At 45.9% G+C, this 18,255-nt stretch overlaps 1 protein-coding gene across 2 annotated transcripts; it reads right to left on the reverse strand.

The window, feature by feature from the left end:
* Positions 1-4,018: 4,018 nt before the first annotated feature.
* Positions 4,019-11,060, reverse strand: LOC132691123 (uncharacterized). Of its 2 annotated transcripts, XM_060652488.3 has the most exons (4): positions 10,795-11,060; positions 8,826-9,074; positions 6,860-6,986; positions 4,019-5,713 (listed from the first exon to the last, which is right to left on the reverse strand). In XM_060652488.3, exons 2-4 carry the CDS (start codon positions 8,856-8,858, stop codon positions 4,266-4,268), a joined length of 1,608 nt encoding a protein of 535 aa, XP_060508471.3. In that variant the 5' UTR covers positions 8,859-9,074; positions 10,795-11,060; the 3' UTR covers positions 4,019-4,265. The 2 variants fall into 2 exon arrangements, with proteins under 2 accessions (XP_060508471.3, XP_060508472.3); XM_060652489.3 differs by lacking the exons at positions 8,826-9,074; positions 10,795-11,060 and adding an exon at positions 6,309-6,438 and having other exon boundaries at positions 6,860-7,005.
* Positions 11,061-18,255: the final 7,195 nt, after the last annotated feature.

The raw sequence follows: 18,255 nt of genomic DNA on the forward strand, positions 1-18,255 counted from the left end.
GTTTATGGCCTTCAGTAGGTTTGGTCAGGGACAATAAGAAAAGACCCCGGACATGGTCATGACAGGAAAGCCAGAAGAGAGATATCAGGAGAGGCACTGGTTAGAAAGGGTGACGCTGTACCTCCTTTCCACTGAAAACATCTTTCCTACCTGTATATCAGTGATAGTGTTCCAAGATACTAAGAAACATTATTATTCGTATAATACTTATTACTCCGTATGTGGAATATGTTTCTCTCCTTTTAAAGTCTAAAGCTAGGGGCGCCTGGGTGGCTCAGTCCGGTTGTGTCTGACTTCGGTTCAGGTCATGATCTCGCATTCTTTGAGTTCCAGCCCCGCGGCAGGCTCCGACCCTGGAGCCTGCTTCAGATTCTCTCTCTCTCTCTCTCTCTCTCTCTCTCTCTCTCTCTCTCTCTCTCTCTGCCCTTCCCCTGCTCATGCTCTGTCTCTGTCCCAAGAATAAACATTAAAAAATAATAATAAAGTCTAAAACTTATCTGAGAGAAAAGCGACTCATACTACATTTCTTACCAGGACAGGGTGTTCTATTCTAATAGTCCAACCATATGGCAAAGGGAGCAACTTATTACCGTTGTAAAGGTTTAGGAATCCATGATCCTTTATCCCTGTTGGTAAGAGATTTATCATTTCCGATGTAATTGCTGCCCCAGTATCAGCAATGGGAGTTGAGATGATCTCTGCAAAACACCTGTGATATAGTAGTTACTGAAAGCTGTTAATGATGATTACTTTTCAGAGAAATCTAGTATAAATAGTTATAGAGACAATGATCTGTGACAGGTGAAAAAATGTTAGGATCTCAGTGAAGATTGAGCCAGAGGCAGTGAAGTTGGAGAAGTCAGAGAATGAAGCTGAGCCCACAGCTGTGGTGAAACCTGGACCACACTCAGGGTTTGATCTCCAAAATGCGGCTCTTTCTGAAATTTGAAAACATGAACAGCTTGGTAGTAGAAATAATTACGGTTTCTGGAAATATAAAAATGAATAGGGAAGCTGTATTGTCATGTGCTGCTTTAACAAATATTCAATAATCACCATTTGGGTTTTAGACACAAGAGCAGATACATAGGATGTGGGGAATAGGGTTGCTCTGTGTATACTGTGCATGTCCTGTATTAAATGACTTTGTTCTGGGTCCTGTATTTATCTTGTAAAGAGATCATAAATCCTATATTTGGGTTTGTTTTTTTTTTTAATACAAGAAGTGGCATTTAGAGCTGTGTCTCTCCTACTCTACTTAGCAATGAAAACACAAAATGACAGCACTTGTTGAAAATCAACCCCCCACAAATAAAGGACACCAGTCTTATGGTTCTTTATATATTTTGGATATTAACTCGTGTGTGCGTGTGTGTGTGTGTGTGTGTGTGTGTGTGTATGGCAAATATTTTCTCTCAGTCCATAGGTTGCCATTTTGTTTCCTTTGTTGTGCAGATACTTTTTAGTTTAATGTAGTCCCACTTATTTTTGCTTTTGTTTCCTGTGTTTTTGATGTTGTTTTGATGTTTTTGTTTCCTGATATATATATATATATATATATATAAAATATATAATTTCTAATACCAATGTCATGGAGCTTTCTCTTTATGTTTTCTTATAGCTTTACTGTTTCAGATCTTCTGTTTAAGTCTTTAATTCATTTTGAATTGATTCTGGATATGGTGTAAGACATGGGTCCAATTTAATTTTTTCATGTGGATATCCAATTTTTCCAACATCATTTAATAAAGAGACTATCCTTTCCCCCACTGGATATCCTTGGTGCCTGTCAAAAATTAGTTGACTTCATTTGTGTGGGTTTACTTCTGGACTCTCTCCTCTGTTTCACTGGTCTATGCGTCTGTTTTTATGCCAGTGCTTTATTGGTTTGATTAGTATAACTTTGTAGTGTAGTAGAAGGCAGGAAGTTTATAGCCTGTAGCTTTGTTCTCCTTTCTCAAATTGAGGTAAGTGTCTTCGTGGTTCCATAAAAATTTTAGGATTTTTAAAAAAATTTCTGTGAAGAGTGTCATTGGAATTTTGATAGGGATTGCATTCAATCTGTAGATTACTCTGGGTAGAATGGACATTTTAACAAATTGATTCTTCCAATCAACAAACATGGGATATCTTTCCATATATTTGTGCCTGTGGCTTCTTTCATCAATATTTTATAGTTTTCAGCGTTCAGATCTTTCACCTCTTTTGTTAAATTTATTCTGAAATATTTCATTCTTTGTGTTGCTATTGTGAAGGGGATTGTTTTAATATCTTTTCTAGATAATTTATTGTTAGAGTTAAAAATGCAGATTTGTATGTTGATTTTGTATTCCTAAACTTTACTGAATTCATTTATTAGTTTTTACAGTTTGTTTTGGTACAGCCTTTCAAGTTTTCTACATTTAAGATCAGTTCATCTGCAAACAGAGACATTATTCCTTCCTTTCCATTTTGGATGACTTTCAATTATTTTTCTTGCCTAATTGCTCTGGTTAGGACTTGCAGTACAATGCTAAATAAAAGTAGAGAGTGTCTTGTTTGTAATCTTAAAGGAAAAGCTTTTGGCTTTTCAACATGGAGTATGATGTTACCTATGTGTTTTTAGTATATGTCTTTTTTTTATATTAAGGTAAATTTCTTATCTACTTAATTTGTCACAAATTTTTATCATGAAAGGATGAAGTTTGTCAAAAGCTCTTTCTGCATTGATTGAGATGAGCCTATGATTTTTATCCTTTGTTAATGTGGAGTATTACATTTACTGCTTTATATAAGTTGAGGCATCCTTGTACCCCAGGGATAAATCCAATTTAATCATAATGTATAATTCTTTTAAGGTGCTGCTGAATTTGGTTTGCTAGAATTTTGTTGAGGAGTTCTGCATTTATATTCATTAGTCTCCAAATATTTAAAGTTAAGAGAAACCTCTGCCTGAGTTGTTGAATTGCTATATTGTACCCCTGAAACTAACACTGTATGTTAACTACACTGGAATTTTAAAAAAATGTTTTAATTGAACAGAGAGGGGCACCTGGGCGGCTCAGTCAGTTAAGCGTCCAACTTCGACTCAGGTTATGATCTCATGGTTCTTGAGTTTGAACCCCGCATTGGGCTTTGTGCTGACAGTTCAGAGCCTGGAGCCTGCTTCAGATTCTGTGTTTCCTTCTCTCTCTGACCCTCTGCTGGTCATACTCTGTCTCTCAAAAATAAACATTAAAAAAAATTTAATTGAACAGAGAAAGTTCTGCCTGGAAGTAGAAGAGAGTGTTGTTACCAAAAGTGTTGGTTTGTGAGGGATTTATTCTTGCCAGCTTCAACCGTACTCAAGGGGCAAAAATTAAGGCCTGAACTCAATCTTATCCTCAGCATATGACTGGACAGATATTCCCCCAGTGGATCATAGCCTCAGAGGAAGGATTTTAGGAACCAAAAAAGTAAATCCATTATAAAATTTACTATATAAACCACTTAAAAGTATTTTTTAGAATTGATTAAAAGTTATAAGGTATGCATATAAATTTTATTCAAAAATAAAAAGGACAACAGTAGAGTCATAGAAGTTAATGAGGATTTCAACTCGAAATAACTATAGGGGCACCTGGGTGGCTTAGTCTGTTAAGTGTCCAATTCTTGATTTCGTTTGACTCAGGTCACGATCTCACGTTTTGTGAGATTGGGTCCCATGTCTGGCTCTGCACTGACAGTCTGGAGCCTGCTTGGGATTCTCTCTCCCTCTCTCTCTCTGCCCCTCCCCCGCTTGCAATCTCTCTCATATTGGAAATCAGTTTGGCCAATTCTTAAAAAGTTAAACATTCATCAATGATCAACACTCCACTCTCAGGTATTTACTTATATATGAATGTTCACAGTTCTTTTGGTAATTGGAAACACTGGAAGCAACCTACATGTCCATTAATAGATAAACACACTGTGGCACATACGCCCAATGGAATATGACTCAGCAATAAAGAGGAATGAATGCAATAGGGATAAATCTCTAAACAGCCACACAAGGATATACTTTGGGATTCCTTTTATGTAAAAATGTAAGGAAAAGCAGTCACATAACAGTATACTGCAGGATTCCAAGAACATAAAAATTAAAGAAATGCAAATTAGTATATAGTGACATAAATCAAATTAACAGATTCTCCCGCATTCATTGCACTCATAAGGCATTTCTCCATCGTTGGAAATCTGCCAATGTTTAACAAGGCCAGAGATGTAGGTAGAGATGTCCCCACATTCGCAGTTCTCATAAGGACTCACACCGGTGTGAACTCTCTGTTGTGTAATGAGACTGAAGTTGTAACACAAAAATTTCCCACGTTAGCTGCACTAATAAGGCCTTTCTCTGCTGTGACTTGTCCGACGTCTAATGAGTTTGGAGTTGCAACTAAAGGATTTCCTACGTTGCTGCACTCATCAGGCCTTTCTCTAGTGTGAGTTCTCTGGTGTCTAATGAGTGTGAAGCGGTACCTAAAGAACTTCCCACATTTGCCACACTCATAAGGCCTCTCTCCAGTGTGGACTCTCTGATGAATAATGAGCGAGGAGCTGTCCATAAAGAATTTGCCACATTCTCTGCACTCATAAGCCCTTATTCCAGTGTGGATTTTCTGGTGCTCAACAAGTTTATGTTTGCGGCTGAAAGCTTTCCCACATTCACTGCACTTATAAGGCCGCTCTCCGGTGTGGATTTTCTGGTGTTCAACAACTTTGTCTTTGCGGCTGAAGGCTTTCCCACATTCTCTGCATTCATAAGGCTTTTCACCGCTGTGGATTTTCTGATGCTCAACAAGTTTATGTTTGCGGGTAAAGGCTTTCCCACATTCAAGGCACTCATATGGCCTCTCTCCAGTGTGAACTCTCTGATGTCTAATGAGCGTAGAGCGATTCCTAAAAAATTTTCCACATTCACTGCAACCATAAGGCCTCTCTCCTGTGTGGATTTTCTGGTGACCAACAAGTTGGGACAGTCTAAGGAAAGCCTTCCCACACTGGCTGCACTCAAAAGGCCTCGGCCTGGCGTGAATACCCTGGTGGTCACCAAGGCCAGGTGTCCGTGTAAGACATCCTCCACATTTTGGGTTCTCATAAAACTGAACTTCATCGTGGCCTTTCTGGTGCTGATGGAGGTGGGACTTTCTAAGGAAGGCCTTCCCACACTCTCTGTACTCATGACGCTTTTCTCCAGTGTGGATTTTCTCATGGTCAACAAGTATATGTTTATGACTGAAGATTTTCCCACACTGAGTACATTTATAATAATTCTGTTCATTTTGAAAGTCCTCTCCACCAGCTGTGCCCCAGTGTGGCCGTCCTACAAGCTGAGGAACCTGCTGTTGGAGAAGGCCTGAGCTGGCTGGGAAGTCCTTCCCATCTTCACTGCACGTAAAGGTCGTCTCTGCCATGTGACCTCTGCAGTTCTTCACAAATGAAGACCTCCCCTCATCACTCCTGGAAAGTTCCGCTCTAATCTGATGCTTTTGGTGCTGGCAACACTCTCCCCCACAGGCGTACAGGACTTGCTCGGGGTGTATACCGTCCTGTTCAGCCAAGCGCAAAAGGTCTTTCAAGAGTGAGCTACACGTCTCACAGGGCTGGGCCTCCTGGACGGACGGGCCTGGCTTTGGAGTCCTGACCTGTGATGCTCCTACAGAAACACTATGCCCTGAAGGGGCCTCCTCGTCCTGAGCTCCATGCCAGCAACCTGTAAACAGAGAAATGCTGGTCAAGCGCATGCTGACCTTGTTGGGACGAGGCAGCCTCCTCGGGAATGTGTGTCGCACATGCCCACGGATGAGGCCAGGGGATTGCTCACGGGCCAGGGGGACTCGAGACGGTGAAAGGAAGGCCTTCTGTGCACAGCTCACCCTGGCCGGCGCCCATGACGGGACAGCCCTGCCTCTGGGGAAGGATAACAGGGCGGGGTGAGTTCAGGGAGGACAGGGGGGTTCCCCAACTCTCTCCTCTGCAAATGACTTTCAACAAGGCCACGGCTGCCGGTGACTGGTGAGCACTGGGTAGAAGACTGAGTTCACACCTAGAAATTTGTGCTTGCAACACAGCAGCTGGTGTTTAGAGACTATTTAAAGATAGGTGCAGCCATCACAATACCTCAAGGGTAGGTCATATGTCAAGTGTACTGCAAAGGGAGAAGTGAAAGGATAATGGAAGGAAGCCACAAAAGTGGGGGAGCTGGGAAGTGCAAGGTTAGAAATGATGACAGGAAAGAACAGGTAGAACTAAGGTATGACCACGCTCCCTGGCATCACACGGTGGTAAAGCCAGCTGTGACAACACACCCATTCCCAACTCTGCAGCCCCAGGGCCATTTCCTGTAGCTGGTGATGGAGTAAGGTCCATGCTGTCAGGCACCCAGGCCCCTCCACCTCTTCAAGATGAGCACTTACATGGGACCTGGAACGGGCCACCCTAGATGAAACACAGGAAGACAGAGTAGACTGCACGGCCCCCAGAGTCGGTGATCCAACACATGACATCCCACATTCTAAAACCAAAAGAACCTCAGAGGAGGGTCTCATAGAACCAGTGGTCTCTATGAGTAGAGAGCACGCTGGTGGCTGGAAGTTCCAACACAGGGGTGCCCCTAAGAAACGCTGGCAAGGAGGGGAAGGCCTTGAGCACAGAGGCTCCGCGCTTCTGAACAGAATAACCTGACCAGGGACAAGCAAGGCCACTGGGATTTCTCAGACAAGCTTGGAGCAGAGGTGCGCGCAGCCCGGACCTGGCCCCCTTAAACCTGTGGTTGTGGGAAAGCCAGAGCTCCTGACCCCCAGGGAAGGCGAAAGCCAGAGCTAAGCCCTGGACGCTGGAGTGGGTGCGAGGGCCTTACCTAGTGATGACAAAAGTGCAAAGGTCTCCAGCATCACACTGTGGTACAGGCGTCTCTGAGCCTCATCGAGGAGCCCCCACTCCTCCTGGGAGAAGCGCACGGCCACGTCTGTAAAAACCACAAACCCCTGCCAAAACAGGGAGGCTTCAATCGATGTGCAGCTTCTCTTTCCATAGTGTTCATACCGCCACCTCCTTCCATCCCCTCCTTGCCCTTGCCCTCCACCCCGACTTCCCAGTGTGGAGGAGATACAGGGTCTGGTGGCACTGGCGCCTCCCTTCTCCTCACTGCCACTGATTGCTGTGTCCAGAACTGGGTAACACAAGCGAGGAGGGTGCAGGAAAGCCCCGCCCAGGCTCTGGGCCCGCAGTGGGGGCCTCTCTGTCTCTTTCAGCAGTAAATTATGCTGAGGTCCCCCAGATCCTACGTCCCGGCCAACACAACTTGAACTTACCTCTCCCACATAAGCGCCCCTCCTCCTCCTCACCTGCCCATCATTCTTGGTCTGAACCTCTCTCCATATCTGGTCCCTCCACTTCTGCAACTTGGTTACCGAGACCGCAGCCCACTCTGCGGGTAATTGCTGTGCCTTCCCAACACACCGCTGTTGCACATAGAAGCCAGGCAGGAGCGTGCAAGTGGAATCAGCATCCTATTTTGCCCTGTCTTGCCCCAGAAACCCAAGTTCCCCGGTGCCAGGGTCCTTTTGTGGTTCTCCCCACGTGCCACCCGTGTCATACTCCCCCTCCCAAACCTAACGTGAGCACCTCACAGACTCCCAGCCCTCTGCTGCATCATCACTATCCTGCTGTCCTACAAGCAGTCACAGCCTGCCTTTACCTGACCCGCACGTGAAGTCCAGCGACACTGAACTCCGCACCCAAGGCCCAGCAATGCTCCTGGCTGCTTTGTTTTAACCTCAGCTAACCTACCAGGTCTATCAGCCTCAACGAAGCAACACAGGCCTGACCCAAAGTCACCACCAAACACTGAGGACTCCATGGAAAGATCATGTGCCCTGGCCTGAGCTTACTAACACCTGACCTCCTTCATGGAGATGCTTCAACACCTACTGCACACCCCCGGCCCCTCGGAAGCCTTCAGACTCCTCACCTGTATCCCACACGGGCACGCCCTCCACAGCTACTCTGCTTTTTCATCTGCCTTTGTGACGTCCACCACCACCAACCAGGCTCCCAGAAGAGATTCGAATCTCCTTCTTCCCCTTCCTGCCTCCACAACCTAACGATGGCCCCTCTGGAAACTAATGCCCGGCTATACCGCAGTGCACATGCCGGCCACTGTCTCTGGCTGCCTGCAACCTGGAAGCCTCCCCTGAACTCCAGACCTGTGCGTCCGACTGCTAAGTGGGTGCCTCTAGTCGGGAGTCTCTGGACCATGTGACATCAGTGGCAAAACCTGACTTCCTATTCCAACCGACTACTGACTTCCCCGTCTCAACCGACAGGACAACCATTCTTTCAGAGAAAGCCAAAATCCTTGGGGCTGCCCCTGACGCCCCCTTCCGTCTCATCCCCCCACACCCTTGCTTGCCACATCACTGAACGTGGGCTACTCCGTCTGGAACACATCCAGAAGGGAGCTGGTCCTCCACCTCCACAGCCACCAGCCCTGTGCAGCCATCAGCAGAGGTCACCTGCGCAGTCCCAGGAGGCCCCCCACTATCCCCACCTTCGTCGAGGCTCTCCCGCACACTGCAGCTGCACACAGCCTGTGAAGATCAGGTCACCTGGCTCCTCAGCTCAGAACCTTCTCCTACTTCCTTCAGATTAAAGGCTCACCACTTCAGGCTGTAACTGTGGACCTGGTAACTGTGTGCCCCCTGCTGCCCCATATTCCCACTGTAGGTAAGAGCCTCGCAGTTCCCTGATCATTCCAACTCACTCTCACCCCCATCACTTGAACATTCTGGATCCTGTGCCCAGGACACCCTTCCACATCTTACCCCATTGGTTGTCACAAATGGGCAATGCTCCATAGAATCCAGGGATGAGTTCAAGACCCTGGCCTTTGATGAGACCACAGGGACTTTAGACCCAAGGGAGGGAGAACAGGTGAGCAATCTCAGGACACCATCATTCTTTATACGGGAGTGGCAAAACCATCAGGGGGACAACTGGGGTGTCCTCCAACTGTCACATCCTCCATGCACCTGTACAGGATCCATAAGCATTTCTGCAAATGCCACGGGAACCTGTGGGAAGAGGGAGGCCATGAGAAAGGGGCAACCATGGTAGGCAACCAACAGACTGAACTGGACCCCCGCTACCCCTGCCCTGCCCTGGAGCAAAGTGCTCCCAGCCTGATAACCTAAGCTCTCAGCCCCTCTGACATCAGTGCTGCTCTTACCAGCGATGTGGTTCTGTAGGAGGAATGAACGTCCCGAGCCTCAATTCCTGGCCCCCACCTCACAGAGCTGATAACAGTATTAAACAGAACTGATGCACACTAACTACCCACAGAGTTAACAAGCCTGTATGTTTCCATTGCAAATAAAGCACAGGGTTCATAAAATTTGGATTAGTGTTATTTCTGCTTACGATTTTCAAAAGATATGTTATACAACGTTCTGTTGTTAGCAAATACCACAGATAAATTAACTTTGCAATTTTCATAAAGTGTTGCTCTTCATTTATCGAATGCATTCATTTCTAGTTTCCATGTGTACATATTTACATAAATGTTGGTTAGCTGATGTCTCAATAAATGTTTCATACGTTCCGAATTTAATGAGTTGTAGGGAGAGTCTGGGCGGGCAGCTCAGCTACTCTTCCTTTCAGCAAACAAGCCTACCTGCTGCGTGGCCCCCTGCAGGGCACTGGCAGGACCCCTTGACTGGAGCACTCCTGTCTTCCTCTTGCCCCCAAGGGTGGAGGTGGTGAGAGAGCAGTGTCCTCATCTGGGACCCAACTGCTCCACAAATCTGGCTATTTCTTTGTCCCACAGGGACTGTCTCCCAGGATCACCTGACCTGCAGGACTGAGAGTCTCTACCTCCGTCTCCACCCAGGCCAACAAACTTACCACATCCAGGCATTCTTTTCTAGACCCAGGTCAGAATACCTTCTACATCAGGTACGCTCCTTTAGGGAGGGAGCATCAGGGATGCTGAATCCCCCGGGGCACTCCACGCCTCAGTCCTCCTGACGCTCACTGCAGAGCCCACCAGTAATAACGACCTTAAGACCCCCTCCTTGGTCGGGTCCTCAGGCCAGGCTCTGGAGCAGTGCACACCCTCCACACCTTGGACAGCTCCAGCCCAGCTCCCTTCCCCGTCCTCCAGACCCTCACTTCTACGGACCCACGTCACGTCTCCACCCTCAGATATCTCAGCATCAACATGTCCAAACCGAACTCATGATCTCCCCGAAACCTGCCCGCTGGGCTCGCTTCCCCACCTCCGTTCTCTCAGATGTTCAGGCAAGGAAGCCCTGACCTGGTCCTTCACTCCCCACTTGTGCTCACAGCTACAGGCGACGCAGCAGGAAACCCCGTCGGCTCTGTTGCCCGACTCTGCAGAATCTCCTCGCATCTCCCTCCACGGCCACCGCCCTGGCCCAACCTCCACCATGACTGCCCGGGGTGGTTCCTCAGCAGCCTCCCCGTCCTGCTCTCCCCTAGCCTAACCTATCTCTGGGCGCGCACCTCCCACCCCCGCCCTGGACCCCCGACCCCGGAAGATCCCAGCCGCGCACGCCGCCCCTGCAGGCGACACTCCGCCCCGACCCCTGGGCCCCCGGCCCCGACTCAGGAGCCCCTGCGGGCCCTCCTACGCCCCACCGCAGGGGCGGGACCGGGACCCCGAACCAGGACGCCCTCTGCTCCCGCCCCGGGGGCCTGACCGCGGGGAGCCGAGCGGGCGGGGAGAGGAGGGGCGGGGCGGGCGGCCGAGGGCCCGGGGGTCGCAGCACCCACCTGCGCCGGCTTCACCGGCGCGGCCTCCGCCTCCGACCAGTGGGAAGAGCGGGGCGGGACGCGGCGGGCGACCGGGCGGGGGCGGGGGCGAGGGCGCCTCGCAGCCGCCACTGCGGCGGGAACAGGCCCTCTTTTCGCGCTTTCCATTCACGTCGGTCGGGACTGAGGATTCCGGACGCACTAAGCCACGGAACAGTCCCTGGAACGACAGAGAACTCAGACACCACGAAGGCGCCGCCGGAAGTCCCGCCCCCACGAGGCGCGCACTCTCGAAAACGGCCCTTGGCTACGCCGCACGGGCTTCCGGGTAATGTAGTTTCAACGCCGTTATTGCGCGGATTCAGGACGTAGGTCGTTCCTGACAGATTAAAGGCCCTGAAAGAGTATGAGGAGCTCTGGGAACTGGAGTGCCGTGTTCTTCAGGGGGTGGGGCTTGCTGCTGCTTAAAGGGCGATACCCAGCTGTCTTCGGAGTGCAGCGTAGGGAGACTCAGAAATGTCCAGGGGCCTGTTGTTTCAGACTCCGTGAATCACAGCACATTCCCAAAAGGCTGCACATAGGAAGGGACACAGCATGCCGTAAAGTTCCTCGGCGTCCCCTCGTAACTCTCAGTTATCTTGTTGCTTGCAAGGGACGTGTACACTGACTCTTTGGAGTTCCTTTTATAGCCTTTAATAGTTTCAATAAGAAAGCTTTCAGACAGGACTGTGATGGGGAAGTTGGAGGAGGGGTGTCAGGAGGCACTGAGGTAGTTAGAGTGACGATGGGGGCGCCTGGGTGGCTCAGTCGGTTAAGCGTCCGACCTCGGCTCAGGTCATGATCTCACTGTTTGTGGGTTTGAGCCCCACGTGGGGTTCTGTGCTGACAGCTCAGAACCTGGAGCCTGCTTCAGATTCTGTCTCCCTCTCTCTCTCTGCCCCTCCCCCCACTCATGCTCTGTCTCTCTCTGTCAAAAATAAATAAGCATTAAAAAAAAAAATTAAAGAAAGGAGGACGATGTGCCTCTAATTCCCACAGAAGGCATTTGTCCTGCCTGTAGAGTCAGTGATGGTGTTCCAGTACTTTTATTCAGATATTTATTATTGTATTTCTGAGATACGTTACATTTCTTTTAAGATCTGAAACCTATCTGAAAAGAGAAAGACTTAGCAAGTGCCAACTTCTGCCTGAACAGTGTGTGCCTTCTTGACAATGTGATCGTGTGTGCAGAGGGGCATCTTGTCCCTGAGATGAAGATTTGAGTATCCACAATCTCATCTATTTGCTGGGAAGTGAGTATCATTTCATCTGTAATTGCAGCAGTAGTGAATGCACAGGGGGTTGATATTCTCTCTGGGAAAACACTTGTGAAATGGATATTACTGAATGCTATTAAAAATGGTTTTGTAATTTTTCAAGGAGAGTGGCAAAAATCATTCTAGAGAAATATATCTGTGACAAGTGGGGGAGAAAGTCAAGATCTCAGTGAAGTTTGAGCAGGAGACACTGAGTTGAGAGGTCAGAGAATGAAACTGAGACTGTAGCTTGCTGAAACCTTGGCTACATTCATGGTTTGGTCCCAAAATGTGATTTTTAAAAGTTTATTTATTGTGAGAGAGAAAGCACGAGTGGGGGAGGGGCAGAGATAAAGGATGGATGGAGAATCCCAAGCAGGCTCCAGACTGTCAGCACCCAGCCTGACATATGGCTTGAACTTATGAACCGTGAGATCATGTGTCTTAGACTCTGGGTCTAGAGTTCTTTCTTGGCCAGCAAGAAAGCAGGATGCAGGATTAAAATGTGAGAGATGGCTAATGTCCAGGAGAAGACAAGAGCCCTGATTAAGGGTCCTTGCTTCATTTTTATTAGGATCAGAAGGCTTACAAATATGGTGATGGACGTGCGCAAAGAGACAGTAAATCTCTGAACATTAACATATGGGCATGAGGGAAAGGGGGGTTTGAAGATATACGGTGTTAGGGGTTTGGGTCAATATAAAACAAAATCCTCGCAACGGGCAGATGGTTGTTAACCGCAGACACGAGACGCTGTGTCTGTTTATCTTAGGTAGCCTAAGGGATAAGACAGATAGAATGTGTAACCTCTGGGTTAACAAGGTACCTTTCTTTTATTAATTAGCTCCGCTCTGGACAACTTTGCCCTGCAGTGGTCTATAGCCCTATTTACCTGTTCACCTAATTTGCTACTTCCTTCCTGTGAAAGCAGCTTTCTGCTGTAGTACTAAATAGTGGGGCTGTTTTCACCCTGAATACCTGATCTTGTTTACCTCCTATACCTTTGTTCTATACTGGAGCCTTTGCCTTGCCCCCTCTATACCTATTTACTTAATCTTGTTTACCCAAACTTGGGTGTGAGCATCCTTTGGCTTTGTAATTCTTTATGCCTTGTTAACCCATCAGTGCAGGCTCAGGGGGTTCCTAAGCGTATTCCCCACAATCATGACCTGAGCCCAGGTCGGATACTTAACCAAATGAGCTTCCCAGGTGACCCGATTTTTAATATTTGAAAATATTGTGCATTTACAGCCTGTACAGAGAGGAAAACACAGTATTGAAAAAGGGTTGCCACAAAGGTAAAAAGGAAGGGGGAAGTTGTGCTGTTGTGTATTTACTGATCTGCAAATGTTCAATGAGCACATAAAGGGTTGCAGGTACAATAGTGTGTGGCACACAAAAGGGATAGAATTGCCTGTGTATACAGCACACGTCCTTTGTCCTGTGTCAATGCTGTCAGGATGCCATACATATTCTGTACTTAGCTTTTTTACAATATGTTACAAAAAGTCAGCAGTTATAGCTATTTTTCGCACTGTAATTAGCAGTTAAATTACTTAGTGGCAACCTTAGCTCAAAATCAAAGCCCCGTAAGTGACCTTCTGGAAAATGCCTTATGGTCTCTCCTGCTGGTTTAGCTGAGGAAGAACCAAAGAGGGGACTTAAGATTTGGAGTGCTTATTTTTCATATTCAGGGAAGGAAAAGAGTGTTCTTTGGCCAAATTCCAAAGTCGTGAACAAGAAACCAAAGTTTATTAGAAATAACTTCAGATGACCTCTGAATGCCAGCCAGTCAACAACAGCCTCACCCCAGCAACTCAGCTTCTGAGAATTAGTAGATCATTGATCATTCTGAGCTTCCAAAATTCAGTCAATCCGTTCAAGCCCCAGTCCTGAAAGACAGCCAATCAGTGACAGCCCCCGGCATGGGCAGCAGTCCATCAGCAAGGGCCTCACTTCAGTGACCCTGCTTCTGAAAGTTGGTCAACAGTAGGTACCACGGTCACAACTGAAGAGCCCATCAGTTCTTAAACACGCCTGTTTCTGAAAGTCTACCAATTCCTGAATGCCAGACTTACCAAAAACTAGATGAGAGCAGCTCTGGTTTTCTTTGAGGTGACTAGAAGCTCTCCCTTGCAGGCACATAGAAAATTCTTTTTCTTTCTTTTTTTTTTTTTTTTTTTTTTTGCATTGCATACCGAGTGAAATCCATTCTTAATTCACAGGTTTGCAAACCTTTCAAGGGTTCAGCCTGTTTGTAACATACACTTAGTTATGAGTTTGGACTTACGAATGACAAACAAATTGGCACGGACTTTGAGATTGAGAAGGCAAGGTTTTCTATTCTTGCCCAAGTTGCTATTACCCACTTTTGGGTGTATACTGAATACAAAAATGCCCAAATGCAAGCATAAATTTTGTGATGAATTTCCTGAAGAGCGGATATGTATTACATGTGGTGAGAAGCCTCTTCAAGGTCTTTGTGTGATATGCAATTGTTCATTTAATATGGAAAGTGGATAGATGTAAATCAACATTATTCACAGTTAAGCATGAGGGGTGTATGAGTTCAACTAATATCAAAGTGAGTGAAAAGATTTTCAGAGAAATTCAGATTAAGAAAACAACTACAGGAGAGGTTGTAAGAGCTTCCACATCGTATATCGTGATCAGTCCCCCAGCTCACACTTCTGTGGAACACGTGTCTCACTAGTCAATATCTGATGGACGGAGGAACAGGGTAAACTGGATGTGCTCACTGCAGAAGCTGTTTCATCTAGGATGTTTATCATGAAAGTCCTGCTGAGATCTGCTCTGCGTTGCTGGTCCTCGCAGACCCCAGCCTCCTACCCAGTGCCATACCACATATTTGTCCCTTGCACCTTGTTAAGGGCAAGTCAAATCCTTGAAGATTTGGGAAATCTGCTCTCTTCGTGTTGGGTTTCTGGGCTTTTCATTCTGTTTGATACCTGGGTTTTGTTGTTACTTCCCAGTGGTTTGGGATCCTTGGTGGATCAGGCCATTCCTCTTCATACCTTTTTGCTGTCTTTCGAGCGATTTCTTAAATTCTGTGCTAAAAGTTTGTTGTCCTAATAAGTTGAATCATAGGGTAGAACACAGGCATTGCCATATTGTTGGCAAGCCTGTGGTTCAAGCCAGCCTCACAGACCAGTGTGCAGTGTGTTTGCAGATCCCACTGTACTGGCAACTATCTAGACAAACTTTGCTGCGGGTAACCAATAAAGCAAGTGCGGTCTCCTTACACCTTTTTTTTTTTTTTTTTTTTTTTTTTTTGGTACTGAGAGCTGGACTATAATCTAGAGAAAGAATTCTCTCTGGTTATCCACATGCCAGGGGCACAGATTGTGAGCCTGTGGCTTAAAGCAGCCAATCATTAGGGTGAGGGTTAGAGGTCCACAAGTATTCTATTCCTACCAGCCATTGTCTGCTCTCATAGGGTGCTCTAGGTCTAAATCCTCTCCTCTCCCATGAAAAAACCCTGCATTTTATATGCATTCCTGTTCCAATCCTAACTCTTTCTAAATACTGTAACTGCACCATGGGGAATTTGGGCCTTCAGTGGTCACTGTGGGGGGACATTTGATGTGTTAAGAAGACTTCTCAGGCCCAACGGACTGTGTTGTTTTTACGAGTATGCAGATGCCTCCAAATAAAATCTGACTCAAAAGTTGCATCACTAAAAGATTCTGGGCAAAACTAATGAGCAATTTGACGAACTTCAGCAGTAGCAAAGGAGACTCATTCCCTGCGTAAATCCTCCCTCCTTGTCCTCCAGTTGCTTCCCCATATCCAGCTCTGCCTTCCCCCTTATCCTTCTGATTTCTCTCCTTTGGCACCTCTTCCCCCTCCTGTCCCCTTTGTCCAGGGCCCACACATTTTCCCAACAACTCCCTGAAAACCCCAAATGCCAGCTACTGCTAAACATCCACCCTTCCCATGAGTCAGGCGTGCAGGAAACTATAAAATTTAAGCCTTGGACTTGAGCGGAATTAAGAGGTAAAACTAAAGATTCCCTCCGACCCAAATAAGGCCACCAACTATTCATAAAAGAATTTAGTTTTTGTTTTTTTTTTTTTTTTTTTTTTTTTTTTTTTTTTTTTTAGAACTTAGAATTCTTTACAGTGCTTAGAAACCAAGGTCACGGGGTGCCTGGGTGGCTCAGTCGGTTAAGCGGCCGACTTCAGCTCAGGTCATGATCTCGCGGTCCGTGAGTTCGAGCCCCGCGTCGGGCTCTGTGCTGACAGCTCAGAGCCTGGAACCTGTTTCAGATTCTGTGTCTCCCTCTCTCTGACCCTCCCCCATTCATGCTCTGTCTCTGTCTCAAAAATAAATAAACTTAAAAAAAAAAAACCAAGGTCACCTAACTTATACAATTTTGTATGCACGTTGGTTGGAACCTCAGGTGCCAAATCATGAATGGCAGAAGTTGATTGTGCTGACCTGACAAAGGACCAACAGGAGTCCTGTTTCAAAGGGTCATGAAATGGCCAGAAAAGGAGGTCCAAGTCTCCTAAAACCCATACCTGAAGTATTTATAACAAAAGTCGATGATACAGTAATTTAATCATCGAGCCAAAATTATTTGAAAAAGATGAAGCTATAGATTTTCAATACAGACGAGAAAAATACCTTCTTACAACATTTGGGAGTTACGGTGGTGCTGACGTAACAGCTAATGTAAAATGATGTCATTTTATTAATGGCATTAAACTTAAAGTTAGAGACCTAATCTGAAAACAGAAATTAGAATAATAAAGAGTCCCTTTAGCTGAACTACAACAGTCCATTTTGAAAGGGCTTTAGAATAAAAACAAGACCGGACCTGATGTAAATCGTGTCTCTGTGGGCCAAACAGCTGATGGCCCACTTCCCAATCAACCATCTACTGACAAAGTCACTTGTAGATACCGTAAATAGAATGAACACTGGAAAAAAAGGTTGTCCTATCTTATGAAACAAAACCCAAGACAAAGAAAATACCCTCAAGTCAGCACTGTCAATGAGGGTGCTCTGAGGAAGGAAAAAGTGCCTGAGAGCCTGCCTTAAGCACTTATACCAATGGTCATTCTCACCAATTCCTGATTGATAACGGGGGTTACTCCTTCTACATTAAACACTGACAGCTTTGCTTGGTCTCTTCCTCAGAATGTAAGATATCTAAAATAGCCAATAGATTTCCCCCATTTCAAACCTTAATTATAACACTTGGGCCCTTGACTGAAAAATTAAAAGCATTCTTCCTGCTCTGAGATAGCAGCCCTGCAAATTTAATAGGAACTTCTTAAACCATATATTATCAAATATCCTATCAGTAAATGGAGAAATTACAAGGGATTTTTATTTTTTTTTATTTTTTTTTTATTTTTTATTTTTTTTTAATTTTTTTTTTAATGTTTATTTATTTTTGAGACAGAGAGAGACAGAGCATGAACGGGGGAGGGTCAGAGAGAGGGAGACACAGAATCCGAAACAGGCTCCAGGCTCTGAGCTGTCAGCACAGAGCCCGACGCGGGGCTCGAACTCACGGACCGCGAGATCATGACCTGAGCCGAAGTCGGCCGCTCAACCGACTGAGCCACCCAGGCACCCCACAAGGGATTTTTAAAAGACATAAATATCCTGAGCTAGATAAAGGTAAAAATGCTACATATAAAAATCAATGTGACACAGCTAAAGTAAATGATTAGAGGTAAATGTGTAACTTTAAGCAGCTTATTACAAAAGAAGATGTCAATAACCTAAGCTTCTATGTTTAAAAAAAAAATAAGAAAATAAGACCAAACTAACCCCAAACCAAGGGTAAAAAAGAAAATAATAAAGATTAGAACAAAATTCACTGAAATTAGAAAATAGAAACACAGACACACAAAACCCTGATAACTAAAACAGACAAAAACACTACAAAAAAGACAATTATAGGCCAATATCCCTGATGATCATACATGCAAAAGTCCTCAACAAAATATTAACAAACCAAATTCAACAATAACTTAAAAGGATCTTGCACCATGATCAAGTGGGATGCAAGGAGGGTTTAGTATCAGCAAATCAATCAACATGATACACCACATTAACAAAATAAGGGACAGAAATCCTATGATCATCTCATAGGTGCAGAAAAAGCTTTTGACAAAGTTCAGCATCTATTTATGACAAAAACTCTCAA

The sequence above is a fragment of the Panthera onca genome, chromosome E2 (genome assembly GCF_046562875.1).
Source record: "Panthera onca isolate mPanOnc1 chromosome E2, mPanOnc1 haplotype 2, whole genome shotgun sequence".
Classification (NCBI taxonomy): Eukaryota; Metazoa; Chordata; class Mammalia; order Carnivora; family Felidae; genus Panthera; species Panthera onca.

Excerpts from the sequence above, each read along its gene's own strand:
- LOC132691123 (XM_060652488.3), bottom strand. The coding sequence starts at position 8,858 with ATGGAGCATTGCCCATTTGTGACAACCAATGGG. Across the intron at positions 6,987-8,825 it reads CATTTGTGACAACCAATGGG|GGGTTTGTGGTTTTTACAGA; the intron begins GTAAGATGTGGA and ends CTGTTTTGGCAG. Across the intron at positions 5,714-6,859 it reads TGCACTTTTGTCATCACTAG|GTTGCTGGCATGGAGCTCAG; the intron begins GTAAGGCCCTCG and ends CTCTGTTTACAG.